This window comes from Lotus japonicus, chromosome 3 (genome assembly GCF_012489685.1).
Source record: "Lotus japonicus ecotype B-129 chromosome 3, LjGifu_v1.2".
NCBI lineage: Eukaryota > Viridiplantae > Streptophyta > Magnoliopsida > Fabales > Fabaceae > Lotus > Lotus japonicus.
Genome location: NC_080043.1, coordinates 90222016 through 90241254, shown reverse-complemented (window position 1 = coordinate 90241254; position 19239 = coordinate 90222016). Strand labels below are relative to the sequence as shown.

Below are 19239 nucleotides of genomic sequence, written 5' to 3'. Positions count from 1 at the left end.
CAAAATTTTATTGGTGAGAATACAACAAGTTAATTTCAACCATTCAATTTTAAATAGACGATGAAAATTAATTTAATTGCAATCACCAAAATCAAATAAAATAGTCAAGATTCACCGATGATAGATTCACTTTCTTTCAATCCCTTCCCTTTCTCAACTTCATTCATGGGTCTTACAAAATATCCATTTCTCTCTTGTTTTGTTGCCCTCTACCATGCCCTCTACCATGCATATATTATAATTTCCGCCCAATAACATACACATAAAGGCCAAAAGTTCCCAAGTTCTTGAACCCCACAAGTAGGTGGACAACATATAATGTCACCCCTTTACGTCTTTATATACAAATATTATATTCAATGAAAAAAAAGAGAGGAAAAATTGATCAATTTGGGCATACATAAACAATCCTAGTAGCCTCACAAATCAGTAATTAATATTGATGGAGCAAAGGCTAACCAACTTCTCAAGGTCGAGTGCAACTCTTTTGGCGTGGAGGTGAATGTCAGCTAAATGCGTGTATTGTTTTGTTGTATGTGTGGTATCTTCCGCTAATATAACATTATCTCTCAAGACACTTCAACCCCAACTACTAAGAGTATATGATACCTGTAAAGACGCTCACAATGTAGTTCGCGGCGGGTTTTGGACTTTTGGTCTTCTAGATTAATTGTCATTTTCCTTGGTCTGAGCCTCTGAGCTAGGGGTATTAATTTGGATCTTGAACTTACCGCATGTGTTGTCCATCTTCAAGTGCTTGGAAGCAGTTGACCTCGAGGAATCTGAGAGAAAAAGTTACAAGAAAATGTGATTTAGGTTGAGTCCAAGGAAGTGTGCCGCTTGAAAATATGGGTTGATTGAGAATGTACATTCTCATGCATGAGTAAGTGTAGGCGTCGAATGTCACCTCTAGTGTGAGTCATTGCGTTAACTCAAAGTAAATGTATGAAAAGTCAAAATCATAATCTTTAAAACATGTGTCTAAAAAATGAAATTTCACCACAAACCGCCATTCTAATGCTTAAAATTAAGTATTGCATTGCCAATTATTCGTCTAACGAATTATAACTGTCATGATACATGTTTTATCTGTTGCAATTTAGGCAAAGAAGAAAAATCAAAGTGAGCTAGGTACTCAAGTCAAGTCTATTGAACCAATTGGAATGGCGCCATTAATAAAAACAAACAAAATGTTTGGATTTACTGCAGGAAGCAGCCCACGTGTAACGAAATGGAAGAGACATTCAATTTGCTTGGCCATAAAGGTTGAATATAACTAACTAATCGATCAAAGTAAAACAATTTAGTCATCCTTGTATTGTTGTACACTTGAGAGATATTAGTTCTTCTTATGCTTTCATTTGAACAACTCATGCATATGAAAGGATTCGACTCGGGTTGGATTGAATATACAATTTTCAAGTGTCATCAAAAAATTATCTTTTGAAAAAGAAAGAAAAGAGATATCATTTGAGTATAATTGGCCTTTTTAAATGATATGTCACGTCCAGCTCTTCATTTTTGTTATTGTAGTTACATCATAGCTGAAAGGTTATCAGTGTTTTTTTACTGTCACTTTCTAAGATTTTCTGGTTCAATAGTATGCAAGATGCTGGAAAAACCAATAGACCTGAAGAAGACTTTTCTAAGACTGGGAGGTTAAAAAAAATGAATTACAACAAGGATAACCGGTTTCTTATTGCTCATATTGACTTCCAGCACTGAATTTACTAAAAGCATAACCTGTATACCGGAATCATATATACACATCAATGATATCATAGTGTGTTTGGATTTAGTTGAGAGGAACATCAAACATACTTTGATCCAAAGAAAAGTTTTATTTACTTTTATCTCAAATCAGGGCTAACACCTTTTTGAAGTGATATCAAGTATTAACCGGTATACATCCAAATATCACATGCACGTCATTTTTCTTTTTATGTTTTTCTTATCTATCGTATCATATTGGCTTAATTCAGTTTTTAGTCCCCAACCTTTGTTATAAATACGGCTTTAGTCCCCCATCGGCGTAAAGGTGGGATTGATCCCCAGTTTTTAACGAAATGATTGGTTTTAGTCCCTAATTTTTAGCGAAATGATTGACATATATTAGACCCGTCTCTTCAATTTGTACTCTGACTAGAATGATTGTTTCCACGTTTGCAAAATTGTTTGACTCACAAACAGTTTTGTAAAATAAAAGTTTCAATAATCCTTAAGAAAATTTACTATAAAAAAGGAGAAAACAGAAAAGGAAATAAACATTTCTTTATTAAATGTGAATTGAAGTTATATTGCAAATGAGACATGTTATTATTGGATAGAGTCAGACCATAGAGTCTTGTAGATTGTAGAACATAGGGAGGGAACGTAGGATTTGGCCACAGTTTGCCTTTTGGCTTTTTCTGTGCTTTTTTCTAACCCCCCGTTCAGAAGGCAAACACACACAAGAACCTACAGTAACTTGGACTCCTTCTTATAAAACACCTTCAATCGTTCCCCAATCACCCTCTAACTCTGTCTCTCCTCTTCATTTTCCCCATTCTTCAGCCCCCATTTCCTTCTTTCTCTTTCTCTCTTCCATTCTTCTATTTTGAGAATCAGCAACATGGACAATCAACTTCAACGCAACCCTCTTCTAACTTGGGCTTACTTCTGCCAGGGAAAGGTACCCCTTCATTTCTTTTCACTGTTTACCAACATTTTTGCTATGTAGTTGCTTGTTTGAGCCCTGAAAATGTGTATTTTCCTTAATGGGGTGATACCATTTGGAATTTTGAGGACTAATTCTTCTTCTTTGGTTTTTGCTATGTAGTTAGTTGCATGTTTTAGCCTTAAACATGTTTACTTTTCTTAATGGGGTTATACCATTTGGAATTTGAGGACTAATTCTTCTTTTCTGTAATTTTTGTTGACACAGTCAATGGAGGAGCTGAAGCAAACCCTCATGTACACTACTCTGGAGCTTGAACAAACAAGAACAGTAGTTCAAGATGAGCTGAGAAAGAGGGATGAACAGGTTCTTACCCTGAAGGAGCTTCTCAACAGAGTCATGAGAGAAAGAGATGAAGCACAAGAGAAATGCCAGAGACTTCTCTTGGAAAAGCTAGTTTTCCAAAAACAGCAACAACTATCTGGAATTTCCAGCATTGAAGATGACCCCAGGAGAGGAATTGACTCCAACAATGGCCTTTCATCATCAGATTGTGAAGAAAGCATTGTTTCCTCTCCAGTTATTGACCATTTTCACCAATTGCCACCACCACCGCCGCAGCCGCAGCCGCAGCCATTGCCCTCCATGACAGAGTTGATATCACCAGATAAGCCTTTACCAGAGAAGGGAAAGCTCTTACAAGCAGTGATGAAAGCAGGTCCTCTGCTTCAGACTCTGCTCCTTGCAGGACCACTTCCTCAGTGGAGACACCCGCCACCGCCACTGGAATCCTTTGAGATCCCTCCGGTGACCATTCCTTCACCGCAGCCGCAGCTCCTCCACCAAGATTCCTTTAACACTAACGGGAGCACTGGCGGCACCGGCACCGGCACCGGCACCGGCACCGCCACCGCCACCAACTGTGGAAGGTTCAGCAGAAAAAGAGTACTCTGTGATGGATCTGATTCCCCTGCAGAAACCAAGTACCAGAGGATTGTACTCCACTGACTAGACTATTACTAAGTCAGATTTATCATTCACCCACTTAGTTTTTTTAATTTCTATATATAGATATGATTACAGTGGTTTTTACCCACTTAGTTTATAGGATTAAAGGTTAGGAATAGCAAGGTGGTCTTTAATTTATATATGTACAGTGGTTTGTTCAAGAGCAGAAGCAACCAGGATTTAACTCAGCAGGAACAAGATGAGATGAAAATGCTTGATTTTGGCTTTCTGGGAATGTTGTTGGAGTGAAGAAAATGCTTAGGGTATGTTTGGATACTAATTAGCATTATGCCAACCGGTGTTAGCACTCATTTCAAAGCAGAATCACTTCGAAGCAAAAGTGACTAGAACTCAACTGGTGGATTGAGATGAAAGTGTTTTTGCGTTAACTCAACTAGTATGGTGGATTGAGATGAAAGTGATTTTGCGTTAACTCAATTGATATGCAGACGACAGACGTTCCCTTATTCACATTCTACTTTTGTTTGGTGTGAAGGGAAAAAGGGTCACTGAAATTGTAATTGTAATGTAACTAAGTAACTGTAGTTCATCAAGTGATTTGAGGTGTGTGAGATTGATTTTGAAGATCACAAGAACAGTTAAGAGGATAGGTGATTGGGTGGTGTAGTCGTTGGGGTAGGGAGATGGTGTGGCCAACAACCAAACGGGTAAAAGCCTTGAGCTTTGAGTGTAGGGTTGAGTGGACCCACAAATCGGAATCAGGATCTATTGCTGGTGTGATGTATGATTATATTAAGCTTTTGTTGTTAGACAAGTTATCATTAATCAATTTTTAGTTTGTTCTTCTCTTTTTGCAATACTAATTCACTGAACTAAAGCCTCTTTTTTTGCATCTGCTCCCACTCAATCTGCTTGTGATTCCACTATGAGCGCGCCAAAAAATTGCTTCCTTTTCAAGAGGGGAGAAGAGCAGAAAAAATTGACCAATGTATACCTATCATGTTCCATTAAAGCATGGCAATGAAAGGAAAAATCATGGACTCTACCAACAAATGAAGCATGCTATTAGCTATATATCATAGTATTAAAAGTTGAATCATTGCTATACAATGAATAGAATAAGATATTATAAGTTATAACAGTTATTGCTGCGGCTAGTAGTAGTTTGTGATGGGTTTTGTTCTCTTTCATGCTCTGTTAGATCAAATCCTCTCTGCCTAGGTTTAGCATCTGTTGCAGCTGCATGCCTCTAGTTCTCACCTAAATATATTTGACAGACTTTAAATTCATAATTCGTGTAAACACAATTTTTCTGGCACAACAGAAAAAAGTGAACTAGCCTTTTTTATCTTCTTCAAATTACTAATCTTCTGTCTACATTCAATGATCCAAAACTTAGCTTATCCCTCTAATTCATCATATGTCATTTCTCTTCTTGCCTTAGAGAATTCAAACTACGATTGTTTATGTCCCAATTTTGAGTTTATTTTTTCAAGATCTAAAGAATTGTGTCAGCAACAGTTCATGGTAAAAGTGAGCCATGTTCTACAATAGTGGCAATGTTAAGTTGCTTGCTCTAGGTGACAGGGTCAAGGGCAGGTAAAGAGAAATCACATGGATAGTCTTCTCCAAAGGAGACAGGTAGATGCAGAGTTTTGCTCGAACATAGTGTATGCAACATGTAATTTCCAGAATTTGGCATTATCTAGAATATGGTAATGAACATTACATCCAATATTCCCATGCTCTCTTGCATTGCAAGCTTAGCACAAGATATAGTTAATTACTTAATTTCTTTCCTAATTCATAGTCATTAAAAAAGAAAAGAAAAGAAAAGAAAATGGTTATTTTCATCCAGCTAGCTCTCTCTGGTAATGAAACATTACATTACATCAATATATATCATTGTCAGTGACGGTAACAAGAAGTCCAAGAAAACACGCTAAGGCACTGAATGGTGAAACACAGGCTGCGCAAATAACGCGTTTCATGCATTACAAGACAAGAGGCATTGGAGCATTTTAGTCAATGGTTGTAGGCTAATATAAGCCGAATCAAACAAATTAACAAGACGGTTAACACAAGCTAGCTATTATCACAAAGAAAGTTCTAATCAAAATAAAGCCCAAGCCCATAATTACATGAAGGGCCAACAAGTAAGGTGCTTATATTCAAATAGCAGAATCATTAGTTCCAATGAATGGAGAAACCTGACTATTCTTCCAATTCTACAAATAGAATGTTTGTTTCCAACGTGTGTTAAGTGATAAAATTGATTATAACAGATTCTCCACAATGTTATAATCAATTTTAAGGTGTTTTAATAATTATTTTCTCAATTAATTTTATGTCCAAAAATTTTTGTGTGAAGTTACAAATCTTAGTTTAGGTTGTTAACATAATCAATTGAGATTTCACATCATGCTATAATCTTTTTCTCATAAATATATTCGAAGTCCCAATTGGAAGAAGCTGTTTGAGTTTTAGCAAAAGCACTTTCGTAAGTATATAGAATAGCTCATGCTAATAGCTTATGACTTTCCTATAAGCAAATTTGAGCTTATTTTCATAAGCTGCTCACATTAGCTTATGAGTAAGTGTTTCTACGCAGTTACACACTTATAATCTATTTCAAACTTATTTCAATAAGTTTTTCAAATTAGCTTCTGAATAAGCACCTATGCAATAAATAACCACTTATTGTCATAAACTCTTAATTAAACTTTTACTCAAATGAGTTCTGAATATAAATCATTTCACTTTAAACTCACTTTTATGGTCATAATTAATTTAATCAAAATCAATTTTATCATGACAAGGAGTAATCCAAAGCTGGGTTTAAAGTGAAAACGGTTTAGGGAGCATATTCTACAGAACGCTAAAGCTTGAAGATTATCAATGGCTTGACTAGATACTCATTCATACCCAACCATAGTTCAAAAACATTAGGCAGATATGTACCTAAGTGTCTCCTTCACGGCAATCATTGAATCCAGTCCTTTTTTCTCGATTAAGGTTCTCTGGTTTCCAGAAAACCCGTCTTCCACTATTGGAAATAATATTCAATCTTATCTTCTGAGTCAAGTCACTGTGAGCATTTGAATTAGATATTTGAAATAGCGACATCTACAAATAGAAACAAGGCCCAATACACATTTCACTGTTGAAAAGCAATAGATACAGCTCTATCAGACATGTTTGTCCAAAAAACATAAGCTCCACAGAACATGTGACACGGTAAATCATTTGACAATGAACTAAGCAATTGAGAATTGCATGTGCAAAATGTTAAGCTGCTCTTCGTCAAATCTAGCTAGCAGCCTTCACTGTAGCTTCATTTTAGAGCTGTTGGATATTGTACAATATCTTAATAAAGACCACGGTCAATCACCTCCGGCATTTGTTTTCCTCTATACGTCGCTGGTCTGGTGGAGGTTGTATCCAAGAATGATGTTTCTATGGTTATTGTTGTTGGTTAGCTGTTGCTTCTACCCTGTTTGATTCGTGGTCTCTATTAAGATATTTAACAATATCCAACAAGAGCAATGATTGAATAAATCAGACACATGTTATGTTCAAGACATGTGCCACTGTAAATCACTTGACAAATGAGCATGTGTGAAATGTTAATCAGATTTTAGTGAATTCTAGCAGAATTAACTGTAGCATTACAGGAACAAATCAGAAACATATACAAGCAGTTCCAGGCGAAAGGGCCCCTTCTGGAAGAAAAAAAAATCAAAATAACATGCTTTAAGCGGAAATTTTTTACTTTTTGGACCCTCCATGAGCTTACTCCTTGTATATAAAATTTCCAATCATGTTGAACAAACAATTATGCTTTCTGACCTATGCTTGAAGGCAACGATTTGCTTCTAAACAACGCTGTTTCATAGTTTAACGGGCATAAGAGAAGCATGGCAAAAGAAATTTCATTCAATCATCTTCATTGTCATTTTGGTTGTCCGTTTGATTGTGTTTCTGAGCATTATACATTTCAGCAACCTGAACAAAATAAGTAAAGAAGGAACCATTAGTTCAATTTTCACTCCATCCATTACTCTTGTTTGATCTTCCATTGTAATTTACCTGCTCAGACGATGTGGCCTGCTCAGGATCTTTGTCAGGCCGTACTCGAAGTAGGCGTGGAAATCGAAGAGATATGCCCTTCAAAGAAAATTGAGAAGTATCAACTAAAGAATGTTAACAGGTAGCAGTCTAAAATGAAGACATGGACACACTGACATCCATCAGAGATCCATTGTTTCCAATACCTTGTTTGAATCTACAATACCCACTGCAGCTCGATAAACGGGGCTAATAGTCAGGTCTGCAGCCTTCACCTCCCACACCTAGATGAAATTCGATAGACCATAACACAATTTTCTTGGATCAAAAAGAATAAAAAATAAAAAGGCATGGGCAAAAATTCATGATGGTTTACATGGCCAGAGGATCCTAGGATTATAAAAACTAGAACTGTATCCGCACATTGCCAGAACTGCCCAATAAATTAATTTAAATATTGTTCAAGAACAAGTAATTTTCCATTTCTCTAAAAATAACAATCATCATGGTTTTCATAATTTTATTTATTTGGTGACATTTGGCGTAAACAACAAAAATGGATAGGCCTAAACCCTATTGGGATTAGTGAGAAAGAAAGATCTGTTGATTTTATATAATGGAATGAGAGTAGAGTGAGGGACAGTGAGTGATTCGGTAGCCCTGTCAACAAATGTGGTCAAGCTAATTAGGTTATGTATCGTCCTACATAATAAAAGGAAAAGCCAACTTAGACAGAGATACATAGTATTTAAGAACCAGATGTTACAAAAGAAAGATGAGAAGAGAATGCACAAAAGAGGAATTAGAAAGACAATGGATGAGAAATAAAAAATATTAAGATTTTGCTGACATGGCTTCAAGAAGGTAAGTGTGGAAGTTATGTTCAATTAATTACCCTAGAAAATAGTGTATTAAAAACAGAAAGTATAGTTAATTGCACTGGAATTCCATTCTTAGGGTATTAGCATTAGTGCATTACTTCTGCAAATGAATTTGCCTATAAAAAAATTCTGCAAATGAATCATGTCTGCATTTATTAACTAGATGTATTTATATCAGTGTTGTTAATGGCAGATGGCAGACTATGCCAGAGAGCCAAAAATCCGCCATATTTGACAAATAATGGTGGTGGAGAGCCAAAAACCTGCCATGGCAGATATTTGATAACACTGATTTGTTGTGCCATTTGATATGTATGAAATAAGACTCAATTTCTCCCAGATTCTTAAAAAAATTGGGAATAAGGAATAAGGAAGAATTGACAGGCCACATCCTGCACTCAACCTTTCTTATACGTAATTAGAAATACACCTTCCCAACATAACTCCACATCCAATGCTAAGGCTTACACTGGAACCAGAAGGAAATATGAAAAACTGAGGATTGCAAACAACATATAAATTCTCAACCCAATGAGACGGCTTGACTATATTGGGAGAATTTTCAGCCATGATTAAGAGGCATCAGACTATGATAGTATCCCACAGTATGAAAATGCTTGCAGACATTTATTGAAGCAATAGGAATTATAAAACAAGGGCACAGTACTACCAATAAGGGGAAAAAATTAAGACAACTCATTAATGATAGTAAGTCATAGGACAGTATTGGGAACGAAATTAATGCAATTGCCAAGAAAAGTTAAGATTTCTAACCTCACTGGCTTCAAACCAAACATCAGGATTTATTGTTTCTGCATACCGATAGTAGGCCTGAAAACAAAGCCTTTTTTAATTAGTTCATAAAATATTAACCAGCATTTATAAAAGGTTCAGACAGAAACAAGAGGAAGGGGGGACCTTTGGCTTCGGAATGACTTTAGTCTGGAGGCCTTTAGAACGCTCTATAAGAACATCTTCAGAGAATCCAGTTCCTACCCACCATGATATGAAGATTATGAGAGAGAATAAGTTTAATAAACACAAGAGCTCAGTAGTGAGCAGTGACTTAACAACATAAATATACTCACCAATCTTACAAATACTTTGAAATTCTTCATTACTGTTGTCATAGCAAGCAAGGAGAAAGGCACCATAGACTCCTACAAGACCTCATGCCACTTTCATTTCAGAGAACTTTGAGCTAAATGTTTATAATAGCAGTATATAAAAATACCAAGGGCCAGGCCTTTTCAGATCAGATGTGATGTGAAACATTGGAGGACACTGGCTTAAAGTTGACAAGTATTAAATATGGGCATCACCAAATTAGGGATTTCGTTATTACCTGTACGTTTCCCACGACCGTGAAAAGCAGCAATAGGAACTAAATCTAGTGAGTCTCCTATACTGCAAATTAGAGCCAAAGAATAAATAAAAATCCATTAAGACAAAATTAAAATATTAAATTAAGAAAAATAAATATCACATCCTTACTTATCCATATAATCTTTCTTCAGTTTTAGCCAGTTGAGTGACCGCTTGGAAGGTTCATATGTAGCATCTTCATTTAATGTTTTAATGATTAATCCCTCAGAACTGCAAATTAAGAGAAGAGCCAAATAATAAATGACAAAATTGCGTGTTGAAAATTTTGCAAGGAAAACCAAAGCTGGAAATGCTGTGGAAGTTAGATATACAATTAAGAGCTCATTGTTTTGCAGTTTTATCAATGGAGGTTCATATTGTGAAACACTTTTACACTTCTGTGAGAAGGAGCAAGAACTCTCCTTTGCCCCAACTTATTATGTTTGGAAGGCTTCAAACTGTAAAACAAACGGGGACTAAGTATGTCTTCTAGTGTCTATCAAATGCTTTTAAAAATAGTGCAATCTGATAAGATAACTAAAGAGTATACTAAATGGGGCCTTGCCCCTCCATGTAACCAAATAAAAAGAGTATACTAAATTATGCTAAAATGATGCGTATAATTTTAACCCAAATCATGAAATTTCTATCATCGTGAATTTAAATGAACAAGAAGAATCAATTAAGACCTTGCACCAATGGCTTTGTCAAGAAACTTCTGTATCTCCTCAACATCATTTGATGTTATTGCTGTTGCAAACTGAAAATATCCAGATTCTTCCTCAAAAGAGGCATAGAGATGCTGCAGTCAGAAAAGTAGGCATTCATCAAAACATATATCACATGATATTCATCGACTTAGCCCATAACTAACGGGAGAAGACAATTCATAACATATACATGATATTTCATTCGTAATATTTTGGAATGTTAACGTTTGATAAACAGCGTAACAGAGATCCAATTGTCCTGCCTCCCTAGCAAACTGAAAATATTTAAGAACCTGGTATTTTGTGCCATCTAACTAGGATTTATTGCATTTTCATTTGTGACAAATATTATATTGAGAGCTTAGCAAACAGCCATAAGCTAAAGCTATCAGTCAGCGCTCAACCCTTTTCAACTTAACTACTCCCACAAGCAACACAAATACACACCAACCTCTGCCAAAGTTCACTTGCCACCAGGGTGACTCGTTCATTTCCAAACAGCTGAATTTTTTGAGGCTTGATGCTTTTGTTCAATTCAACCCTTGACTTCCAACTTTGCTGTGGAAAGCATCAACTTTGTAAATTCTGACTCTAGATGAAACTGAATTTGTACAATGTGCAGATAAGCTCATTAATCCTATTACGCTAAGTGCATATATTGGACCCAAATCTTGCTTCCACCAACCTTGACTTCTGTAAATATCATTAAGCCAACGCCAAATTCCTTTCTTATGTAGATCAATGAGTCAAGCACCACACTTGGATGCCACGTTTTTTTTTTGTAGGTAAAACACCCGAAAACATGTTGCATTATTAACCCATACAAGCTCACCAACTCTAACAAGACAGAAACACAGCACCAGAGGTCAACTCCCTAGCAATTCATGTCAGCTCTAATACTAGTGGATCAGTTTGAAGATGCATCCACACCCCCAAGATTGGAACACTAATACTAGTTAATAGGTATTGTTCAGAATAAAGAAGAAAATGGAGCTAATTGATAGAAAATCTCTATTACATCCAGGTATTCAAGGGACCTATAACTTCCTTCCCTGATTTCCTTTCCAATCTCAAGACAAGCCCCTCTATTCTTTTTTTTTATTATCTATAACCTATCATCGCAAATCCTGGATAGCAGCACATAGAGGCCGCCCCCAAAAATGCTATAGCTGTATAGCACATAGCGGGATGGTCATTATGCTGAATTTTTATAAAATTATATAATTTTTAGGGGAATGCTATGATACACCCACTACCTTTAGTAAGCATCTCGTTGGGTGTATTTTTAAAATGATCTTTGGAAAACCATTTTGGTAGTATTTCAAAACCATATTACATTATAACAATGAAAGCTGTAACAATGAAATTTGGAGATCTCTAATCCTCAATTTCACAAAACAACAATCACATACTGATTTCCTATCTTAACCAGCATACTTCTTCACAATCGCATCCCCAAGAATGGCACAGATACTGAAGCAGGAGGAATAACAAATTTGGCGTGGCTGCATACACCAAGTCCTTCACAATCGCAGCCCCAATTGACGAACCAAACTCCATTGCCATCAACATCAAGCTCAACGACGAGTGAATTGAAGGCAAACGGAGTGACGGCCAGCGTGGCTCTGTGCGAGCAACGGTGACAATAAACGACGCGATGAACGACGCTCTGTTAACAATCCATAGTGACGACAAACGCCGAAAGACTCAATGCTGGAGAAAACAGAGGAACATCAACATCAACGGCGAACGAATCGAAAGCAACGGCGTGACAGCGGCCCTCCGTGCGATCAGTGACAACGATGAGGTAAAAAAATCGAAAGAAAGAGGCTCGTGGTTTCGGGAAGGAGAAAAGGGGAAGAATAAGTCTAATTACCATTGTATCCCAACTTTAAGTGTTTTGAAAAGGTGAAGGTGAGGGTGTTTTTGTCCAAATAGAAAGGTGTTGTTTGCTATAATACTCCTTCATAAAAGGTAGTGGGTGTATCATAGCATTCCCCTTTAACTATATACATATATAAAGGCTCAAAATGATGAAAATACTCCAAAATTCATGGCACTCATAATTAATGATAAAAAGTCAATGGTCTTAAACAAAACTACAGGTACCGGCAGAAGGTAACAAAGAAGTTTAAGCTAAACTGCCTAAAAACATAAAAACTGAAATATAAGTTCCCTAAACAGGAATTATCAACCATCCTCTTGTAGATCCAAAGTCTTCCTCTTTCTCACTTCCACTAGATCAATCCTCCAACTAGATCATTTTCAGCATGTTTCCGAAGCAAAAACCCTAAAACACCCCAAAAAATGCCCCAAATTTGACTTTTTTAAGGGCTTTTTTTTATCAGTTCCACCAAATAATGGGCAAATAGTGCCCACTATTACTTCCGCTATGGTGGTCACAACAGCCACTACACTAAACTGCACCACTACACTACAAATAGAAGCGGCCGCCGGCCAGGGACTGTGCTACACACTGCTACGGCGCTATAGTGTGTTGTTGACAACCCTTCTTTACTGTGTAACTCCCGAACTATTTCAACTAACTGATAGGGTTATCAAACATAAAAAAATCCAAGCTCTACAGTGCTATCATCCACCCAAGCTTTGCCAAGGCAGGATGTCGACCCAAAAGCCTACACTCAATTTGTTACAAACCCAAATTCAAGAATAGCAAAATTGATTAAAAACATCAAAATGGAAATAACCATTTTATTGTATGAATGGATACAAGTGGGGGAAAAAACTCTACCCCAAGCGTTCCCCTTCTCATCGAAGGTCTTGCTTGGTTCTCTCAAATACTATACCCTCAACATCTCCTTTCTAGTTTCTACGACAGACCCTTATATATCTAATTGAGTCTCCTTTAGCCAACTGCCCCAAATAATCCTAACTACTCTAACTCCTATTTATTCTACCCTTCTACCAAATATATCCTCTTATAACTCTGTGGATAGCTTTAACTTTTATCTTAAAAGTAGAACAGTTTTTTTTCTAGGTTTCCACCTTTTAGCAAACAATCATTGACTCAACTACTTAATAAAGAAAGCAATAAAATGAACTATTTGCAGAGAAAAGATAAAAGTTGGTACCTCTCTACGAGTTTTCAAGTTTTCCTGAAGAAGTATTTGACCATTAAGATACAACAAATCAAAGGCAAATATGCAAACATCAACCTTTATGTCACTCACAGCTACATTTTTGCGAGCCCGAGTACTAAGCACCTGTCAAGATATTAGACTATTTCATTATAAACATATGTCTAATCTTACCTCCTCAAACAAAATATCAGAAATTGGAAAGGTGCATCACCAAGATAGATAAAACAACACAGACATTAATTAAAACAATTTCATTTTATTGAATGACAACATAGATACGCTATCAAAATGATGTATTGACACCCATAAAAATACAGAACCATATTGAGATTACCTGAAAAGGAAGGATTCTTTGTTTTGCACGGTCATATGCAACAACTTCACAATCAAGAACAAATGATGATACACTTGTTTTCTTTAACCTGTTCACTAGAGGTAAATATCAGAAACTATGCTAGTTGAACAGATGCTACCAAACTTCATATACAGTACTCTTCATTCCATGTGTTTTTTTACCTTGAAACTGCAGCAACAACATCAGGAAACTTTCCAGTATTCCATTCTGCATTTCTGCTGTAAACTTCAACTGAGCCATTCTCCATGTAATGTATCTGTCTCCATAGAGCTAATGTTATTTTATTGCACATAATAAGTACCAAAAGCAGTATATTTCTCATAGAAAATTTGACCATGAAGTATCACCTGAGCACGCTCTCCGTCGTATTTGTATTCACAGGTAAACTCTACATCCTGGAATTTATTCAGAATTTCAGATACACCCTTGGTTGGTTTGGAAAGCATAGGCCCGACAGGAACACCAAGAGTAAATTTACATGTCTTTGGAAGTTTCCACACACCATCCTTAAGCAGTGAAGACAGTACTTTGTCATAGTCAGGAAGAACAGAATAGACTTGTTTAACGATTTTTGCAGCCTGATGCACAATGAAACTAAAAATAAAAATATAATATGGAAAATAGTTGGGATAATCACCATAATACACTAACACCTATTTCAGCAACAGACCCCCATCCAACTTTTAGTGCCAATGCAACCTAATGGTTTAGACCCCAAAGCACGTATTGCCATTCATCCTGGCCTCGAAAAAATTAAGTAATTTAAACCAATTCACTTTGCGCCATATTTGCAATCCCCATCAGTTTAGCTTACCTCTTCTAGAGGAGACTGAATTTCAGGAGGTGGTTTAGAATGTTCTTCAGTGTACACTGCAGCCTGCCCTAATGAAGCTAAGAGAGTTTGTTCAGCTAATCCAATTCGCAACTTTGTCTACAAGAAAAACCCCAAGAAGTAATTAATATGGAGTAGTAACACCGCTAAATTATTTCAATATAAGTACAATTTTAACCTGTAACAAACGAATTAGATATATAGGTTCACAGTCAGTTGCAGCAACAAGAAGAGACTTTATATGATTCTTTTTCTTCTCTTGACTGTCTTTTCCAGATTCCTGTTGAACATGTATAGAAATAAGGTAAAATTAGTAGCAAACTCTTGCAACATTCAGCTTTCAATTGTAAATTGTTCCAAATCCCAATTATTTTCTTTCATTCACTTGCAGGACACAGCAAGTACCTATTAACATCCAACATGCACGCCAAACATAGGACATGGAATTTAAATATCAAAATAAACACACAATGTAAAGTAAAATAAACTTCTCTAACCATGGTTGAGTATCAACAAATGAGTTGAAAATGGTTGTCAAAACAGTTGTGATTACAATATCAAAAAGAGCACCAGTAACACAATCCAAGCCTTCAATATCAAGATTATATCCAAATTCATATTTGCCAATTCTCTCCCTCTGGTCAACACATTACTTTCTACCATCCTTAGACAATACAACTAAAGCAATAAACTACCGATCCTAGAAAAGTCTCATGTTTCACTGGGTTTTACTTTCGTTACCCATTTACAATATCCTAAATAATTCAGTGGTGTCGATCTCGGACAGCGGAGCGTATAGGCCAACCCCAAAAATGCTATAGTGGTATGTGCATAGCGGGATGGTCACCATGCTGAAACTTCTAAACAGTTTCTATAATTTAACTATATACATATATAAATGCTAAGAATTTATAAAAATACTTATAACTCATGACACTCATAATTAACAATAAGAAGTCATAGGTATCTTAAACAAAACATACAAGTAAAAATTCAAGGTAACCAAAAAGTTTAATCCTCTAATGCTTAAACTAGACTGCCTAAAAACATGAAAATTCAAATAAAAGCTTCCTAGACAAGAATCATCTATCATCCACTTCTAGATTCAAGTCTTCCTCTATATCACTTCCTTCTCAAACTAGACCCTTTTCAGAACCTAAAATATCCCCACAAATGCTCTACTATTAACTTTTTTAGGGCACTTTGTGGGTTTTTATCAGCTCCACCAAATAGCGCTGTTACGGCTGCTGTTTCCTCTGCTATGGTGGCCGCAACAGTCACTACAATGAACTGCATTGCTACGCTACTACTAAGAGCGGCTGCTACACGCCACTACAAATACATGCTATTAACAACCCTAATGTGGTCTAACAATTCAAATATAACCCTACATCAGTTAACCAAGTTGCATTGCTTACTCGTCACAACTAAAAAAAGATATTTGAGAAAGACCAAACTTCTGTAGACAACACAAAAACAGTCACACCTAAGCAATAATGTGAATAATCCAAAATCATGATAATGACATCCAAACCATCACCTTGGCAATGAGGCGAAAGATCGTGAAAACCTTCCTTATAGTCAATGCATCAGGCTTCCGCATCATTGACTGAGATGAACGGCACTCTTTGGCGACCAATCCCAAATCACCTCTATCCTACACAAACAAGAATCAATTTCAACTCTCGAAAACAATTTGTGTGAAAAAATACAACAATCAATCAAACAAACAAAAATACCAAAGACCTTATTCAGCTTCCTAATCTGCGACTCAGTCCTTCCACAAGACTCCGCGAGCGCCTTGATAATGGAAGCATCACCAATTCCCAATTCCAACCCTTCATGCGCCGGAGCAATCCTATTCGCAAGGAAATAGACCACCGGCACAAGATCCTCCGGCGTAGCGTGTATGACCGTTCTCAGAAGGTTGCACGCAATGTCCGTGATCACAATCCTCCCTGACTCCTTGTCAATCATGTCAAACGCCAAGCACAAGAACAGGAACGGCACGGGTTTTCCCTTCTCCCAGCAAACCACAGTACTCGGATCGAACTCCGACGGCTTCTTCTTGAGCCTCGGGGCCAGCTCCTTCAACTCGGCGATCAAAGACCCGCTGCTGTTGCAAATCTTCTTCGCCGGTTGAAGCACAGTTTCAACGGCTTCTTCCGATGACGGTTGAACGGTTTCAACTGAATCCCTAGGCGGTTGAACGGTTTCGGGGGTTTTGAGGTTGTTAGGGTTTAGGGTGGGGGCGGGGGCTGGGGAGGAGTGAGGGGATTTTCGTTTCTTGGGGGATGCGGCGGAAGGTGGAGGTGGTTTCTTCTTGGCGGCGGCGGCGCGTGCGCCGGACATTAGGGCGTCGAAGGCGGAGGGTGGTTTGGACATGGCGCGGCGAGGGAGGGTGAGAAAGGGAAGAGAGAAAAGCTTGACGGCGGTGATTCGATGATGAGATAAGAATGGGGGAGAGAGGTAAGGACGGAAATGGATCATGAAAGTGGTGGCACTTCACTGCACTGAGTGGATGTGCCGGGAAAATGGGGTAGATGGCTCAGTGGCGGGAAGATTGGATTTTGGGACTTGTTTCATGCCAATAACCCACCCAGCCACCATGTTTTACTTGTTTGCTTTTGTCACGTGAGAATGGAAAAGAATACAAGATAAGTGATTTTTTTTTTGAAATAGGAGATAAGTGATTAATATGATTTGATATGAAGAGATAAATATAGAGAAAAATTGGCACGTTTGGGATTGGGGATGTTGTTACTCTATACAATTATTTACTGTTCTTGCATGAACATAAAGGTAGTAGATCTAGTGTTTATGCACTCATTGTTGAGTTTAAGAGAGAACCTGCTCTATTATGAACAGGGTCTTGCCTTTTATAGAGGGGCAAACACTCATTGTTGAGTTTAAGAGAGAACCTGCTCTATTATGAACGGGGTCTTGCCTTTTATAGAGGGGTAAAGACTTTAACCCTGAGTTTATTACAAAATGGGTCTTACAACAACTTAATGGGCCTTTAGTCAAGACTAGTCCAATTTGCTATGATTCTGTCTAAGTTCTAAGAGGTGGACCAGCTTAGAACGAGACCGGTCCACATGCTGGCAAGACGCCAAGTTCGAAGCATGAGGATGAAGCGCACATTTAGACTTGACTCATCAAACCCCTTGTGTTGCGATACCTTCAACAGTACGCAAGGCAACTGAAGAACCCGCCCAGCGGTATAAAGATCCTCCAAGCAAAAGGCGCAACGCCAGTTTTAGGACGTGACGCCCTAACCAGATCACATGCCCGCAAGACGCCAAGTCATGAGAATGAGGATGAAGTGTGTCTTTACTCGAACTCATCGGTCTTCCGCACCTTCAGCTCAAAGCGCGACGCCTAGTCCACAAGCCCATTAGACAACACATCCAAAAATATGAAGGCAAAGTGTATCCTAATTGTCTCAAGTCTCAATGAACACATGTCGCTCTTAGATGGCTCGTTATGGAGATAATCCTTCGATTGACGGTCACAACCAACACCTCAGCCCCCCCCCCCCCCCACAACTAGCCTTACAGGCTACACCGTTATAATCTCGACTATGATAATGAAGCTCACTCTCTATATAGCATATAGGTCGCTAACATGGCATAGTAAATACAATCCACCACAAAGGGCGACTAATAAATGTAAGTGCCAACAATGGCGTAATGAACATAGAACTAGCCGAAAAGGGGCGACTAATAAACATAAGCGACGTTAAACCGTCCATGCCTGAATAGGTCATTCGCCGGATGATGAAACCATGTCTAGAAAGTACCTGATCAACCCACTTACCATCAAGATTCATACATTGCAAATTAAATGGAATGAGATGAAATAGAGATACTGATAACTACTGAAACTATACAATCTTGTTCCACACCTAATTATATCCTTATTTTTTTATCATGATATATCTAGATATCTACCAACTTATACGTTTAAATATGTTTTAAGTCTTTCACTTTATAACGAAAATTAAGTTTGGGGCATGAAAATTAAAATATTTGAAATCGATCTTTGATTTTTTTTAATCATATTTAGAGTAGAAGCTAAATATGTGGGTACGTGCCAACAATTTGGACCAACCACGACTTTGATAATGAAGCTCGCCCTCTATAAAGCATACAGGTCGCCAACATGGCATAATAAATACAATCTGCCACAAAGGGCGACTAATAAATGTAAGTGTCAACAATGGCGTAATGAACATACAACTAGCCGAAAAGGGGCGACTAATAAACATAAGCGACGTTAAACCGTCAATGCCTGAATAGG

At 37.5% G+C, this 19239-nt stretch overlaps 2 protein-coding genes across 2 annotated transcripts; one reads left to right on the top strand and one right to left on the bottom strand.

Annotated features, from left to right (window-relative positions):
• Window positions 1–2365: 2365 nt before the first annotated feature.
• Window positions 2366–4471, top strand: LOC130747225 (uncharacterized). Its single transcript, XM_057600094.1, has 2 exons — window positions 2366–2671; window positions 2924–4471. Exons 1-2 carry the CDS (start codon window positions 2612–2614, stop codon window positions 3662–3664), a joined length of 801 nt encoding a protein of 266 aa, XP_057456077.1. The 5' UTR covers window positions 2366–2611; the 3' UTR covers window positions 3665–4471.
• A 2769-nt stretch (window positions 4472–7240) lies between these two features.
• On the bottom strand, window positions 7241–17575 carry LOC130747224 (DNA ligase 1-like). The gene is made up of 17 exons (XM_057600093.1): window positions 16684–17575; window positions 16478–16594; window positions 15116–15217; window positions 14920–15036; window positions 14453–14683; window positions 14267–14361; window positions 14085–14172; window positions 13742–13873; window positions 10629–10741; window positions 10069–10170; window positions 9920–9981; window positions 9663–9734; window positions 9493–9566; window positions 9349–9405; window positions 7900–7977; window positions 7715–7792; window positions 7241–7630 (listed from the first exon to the last, which is right to left on the bottom strand). Exons 1-17 carry the CDS (start codon window positions 17425–17427, stop codon window positions 7562–7564), a joined length of 2331 nt encoding a protein of 776 aa, XP_057456076.1. The 5' UTR covers window positions 17428–17575; the 3' UTR covers window positions 7241–7561.
• Window positions 17576–19239: the final 1664 nt, after the last annotated feature.

What these genes read in the sequence shown, in the direction of transcription:
- LOC130747225 (XM_057600094.1), top strand. Translation starts at nt 2,612, where the DNA reads ATGGACAATCAACTTCAACGCAACCCTCTTCTAACTTGGGCTTACTTC. An exon ending in CTTACTTCTGCCAGGGAAAG is followed by an intron (nt 2,672 to 2,923) that starts GTACCCCTTCAT and finishes TTGTTGACACAG; the next exon opens with TCAATGGAGGAGCTGAAGCA.
- LOC130747224 (XM_057600093.1), bottom strand. Translation starts at nt 17,427, where the DNA reads ATGATCCATTTCCGTCCTTACCTCTCTCCCCCATTCTTATCTCATCAT. An exon ending in AGATTAGGAAGCTGAATAAG is followed by an intron (nt 16,595 to 16,683) that starts GTCTTTGGTATT and finishes TTGTTTGTGTAG; the next exon opens with GATAGAGGTGATTTGGGATT. An exon ending in AGGCCACATCGTCTGAGCAG is followed by an intron (nt 7,631 to 7,714) that starts GTAAATTACAAT and finishes TATTTTGTTCAG; the next exon opens with GTTGCTGAAATGTATAATGC.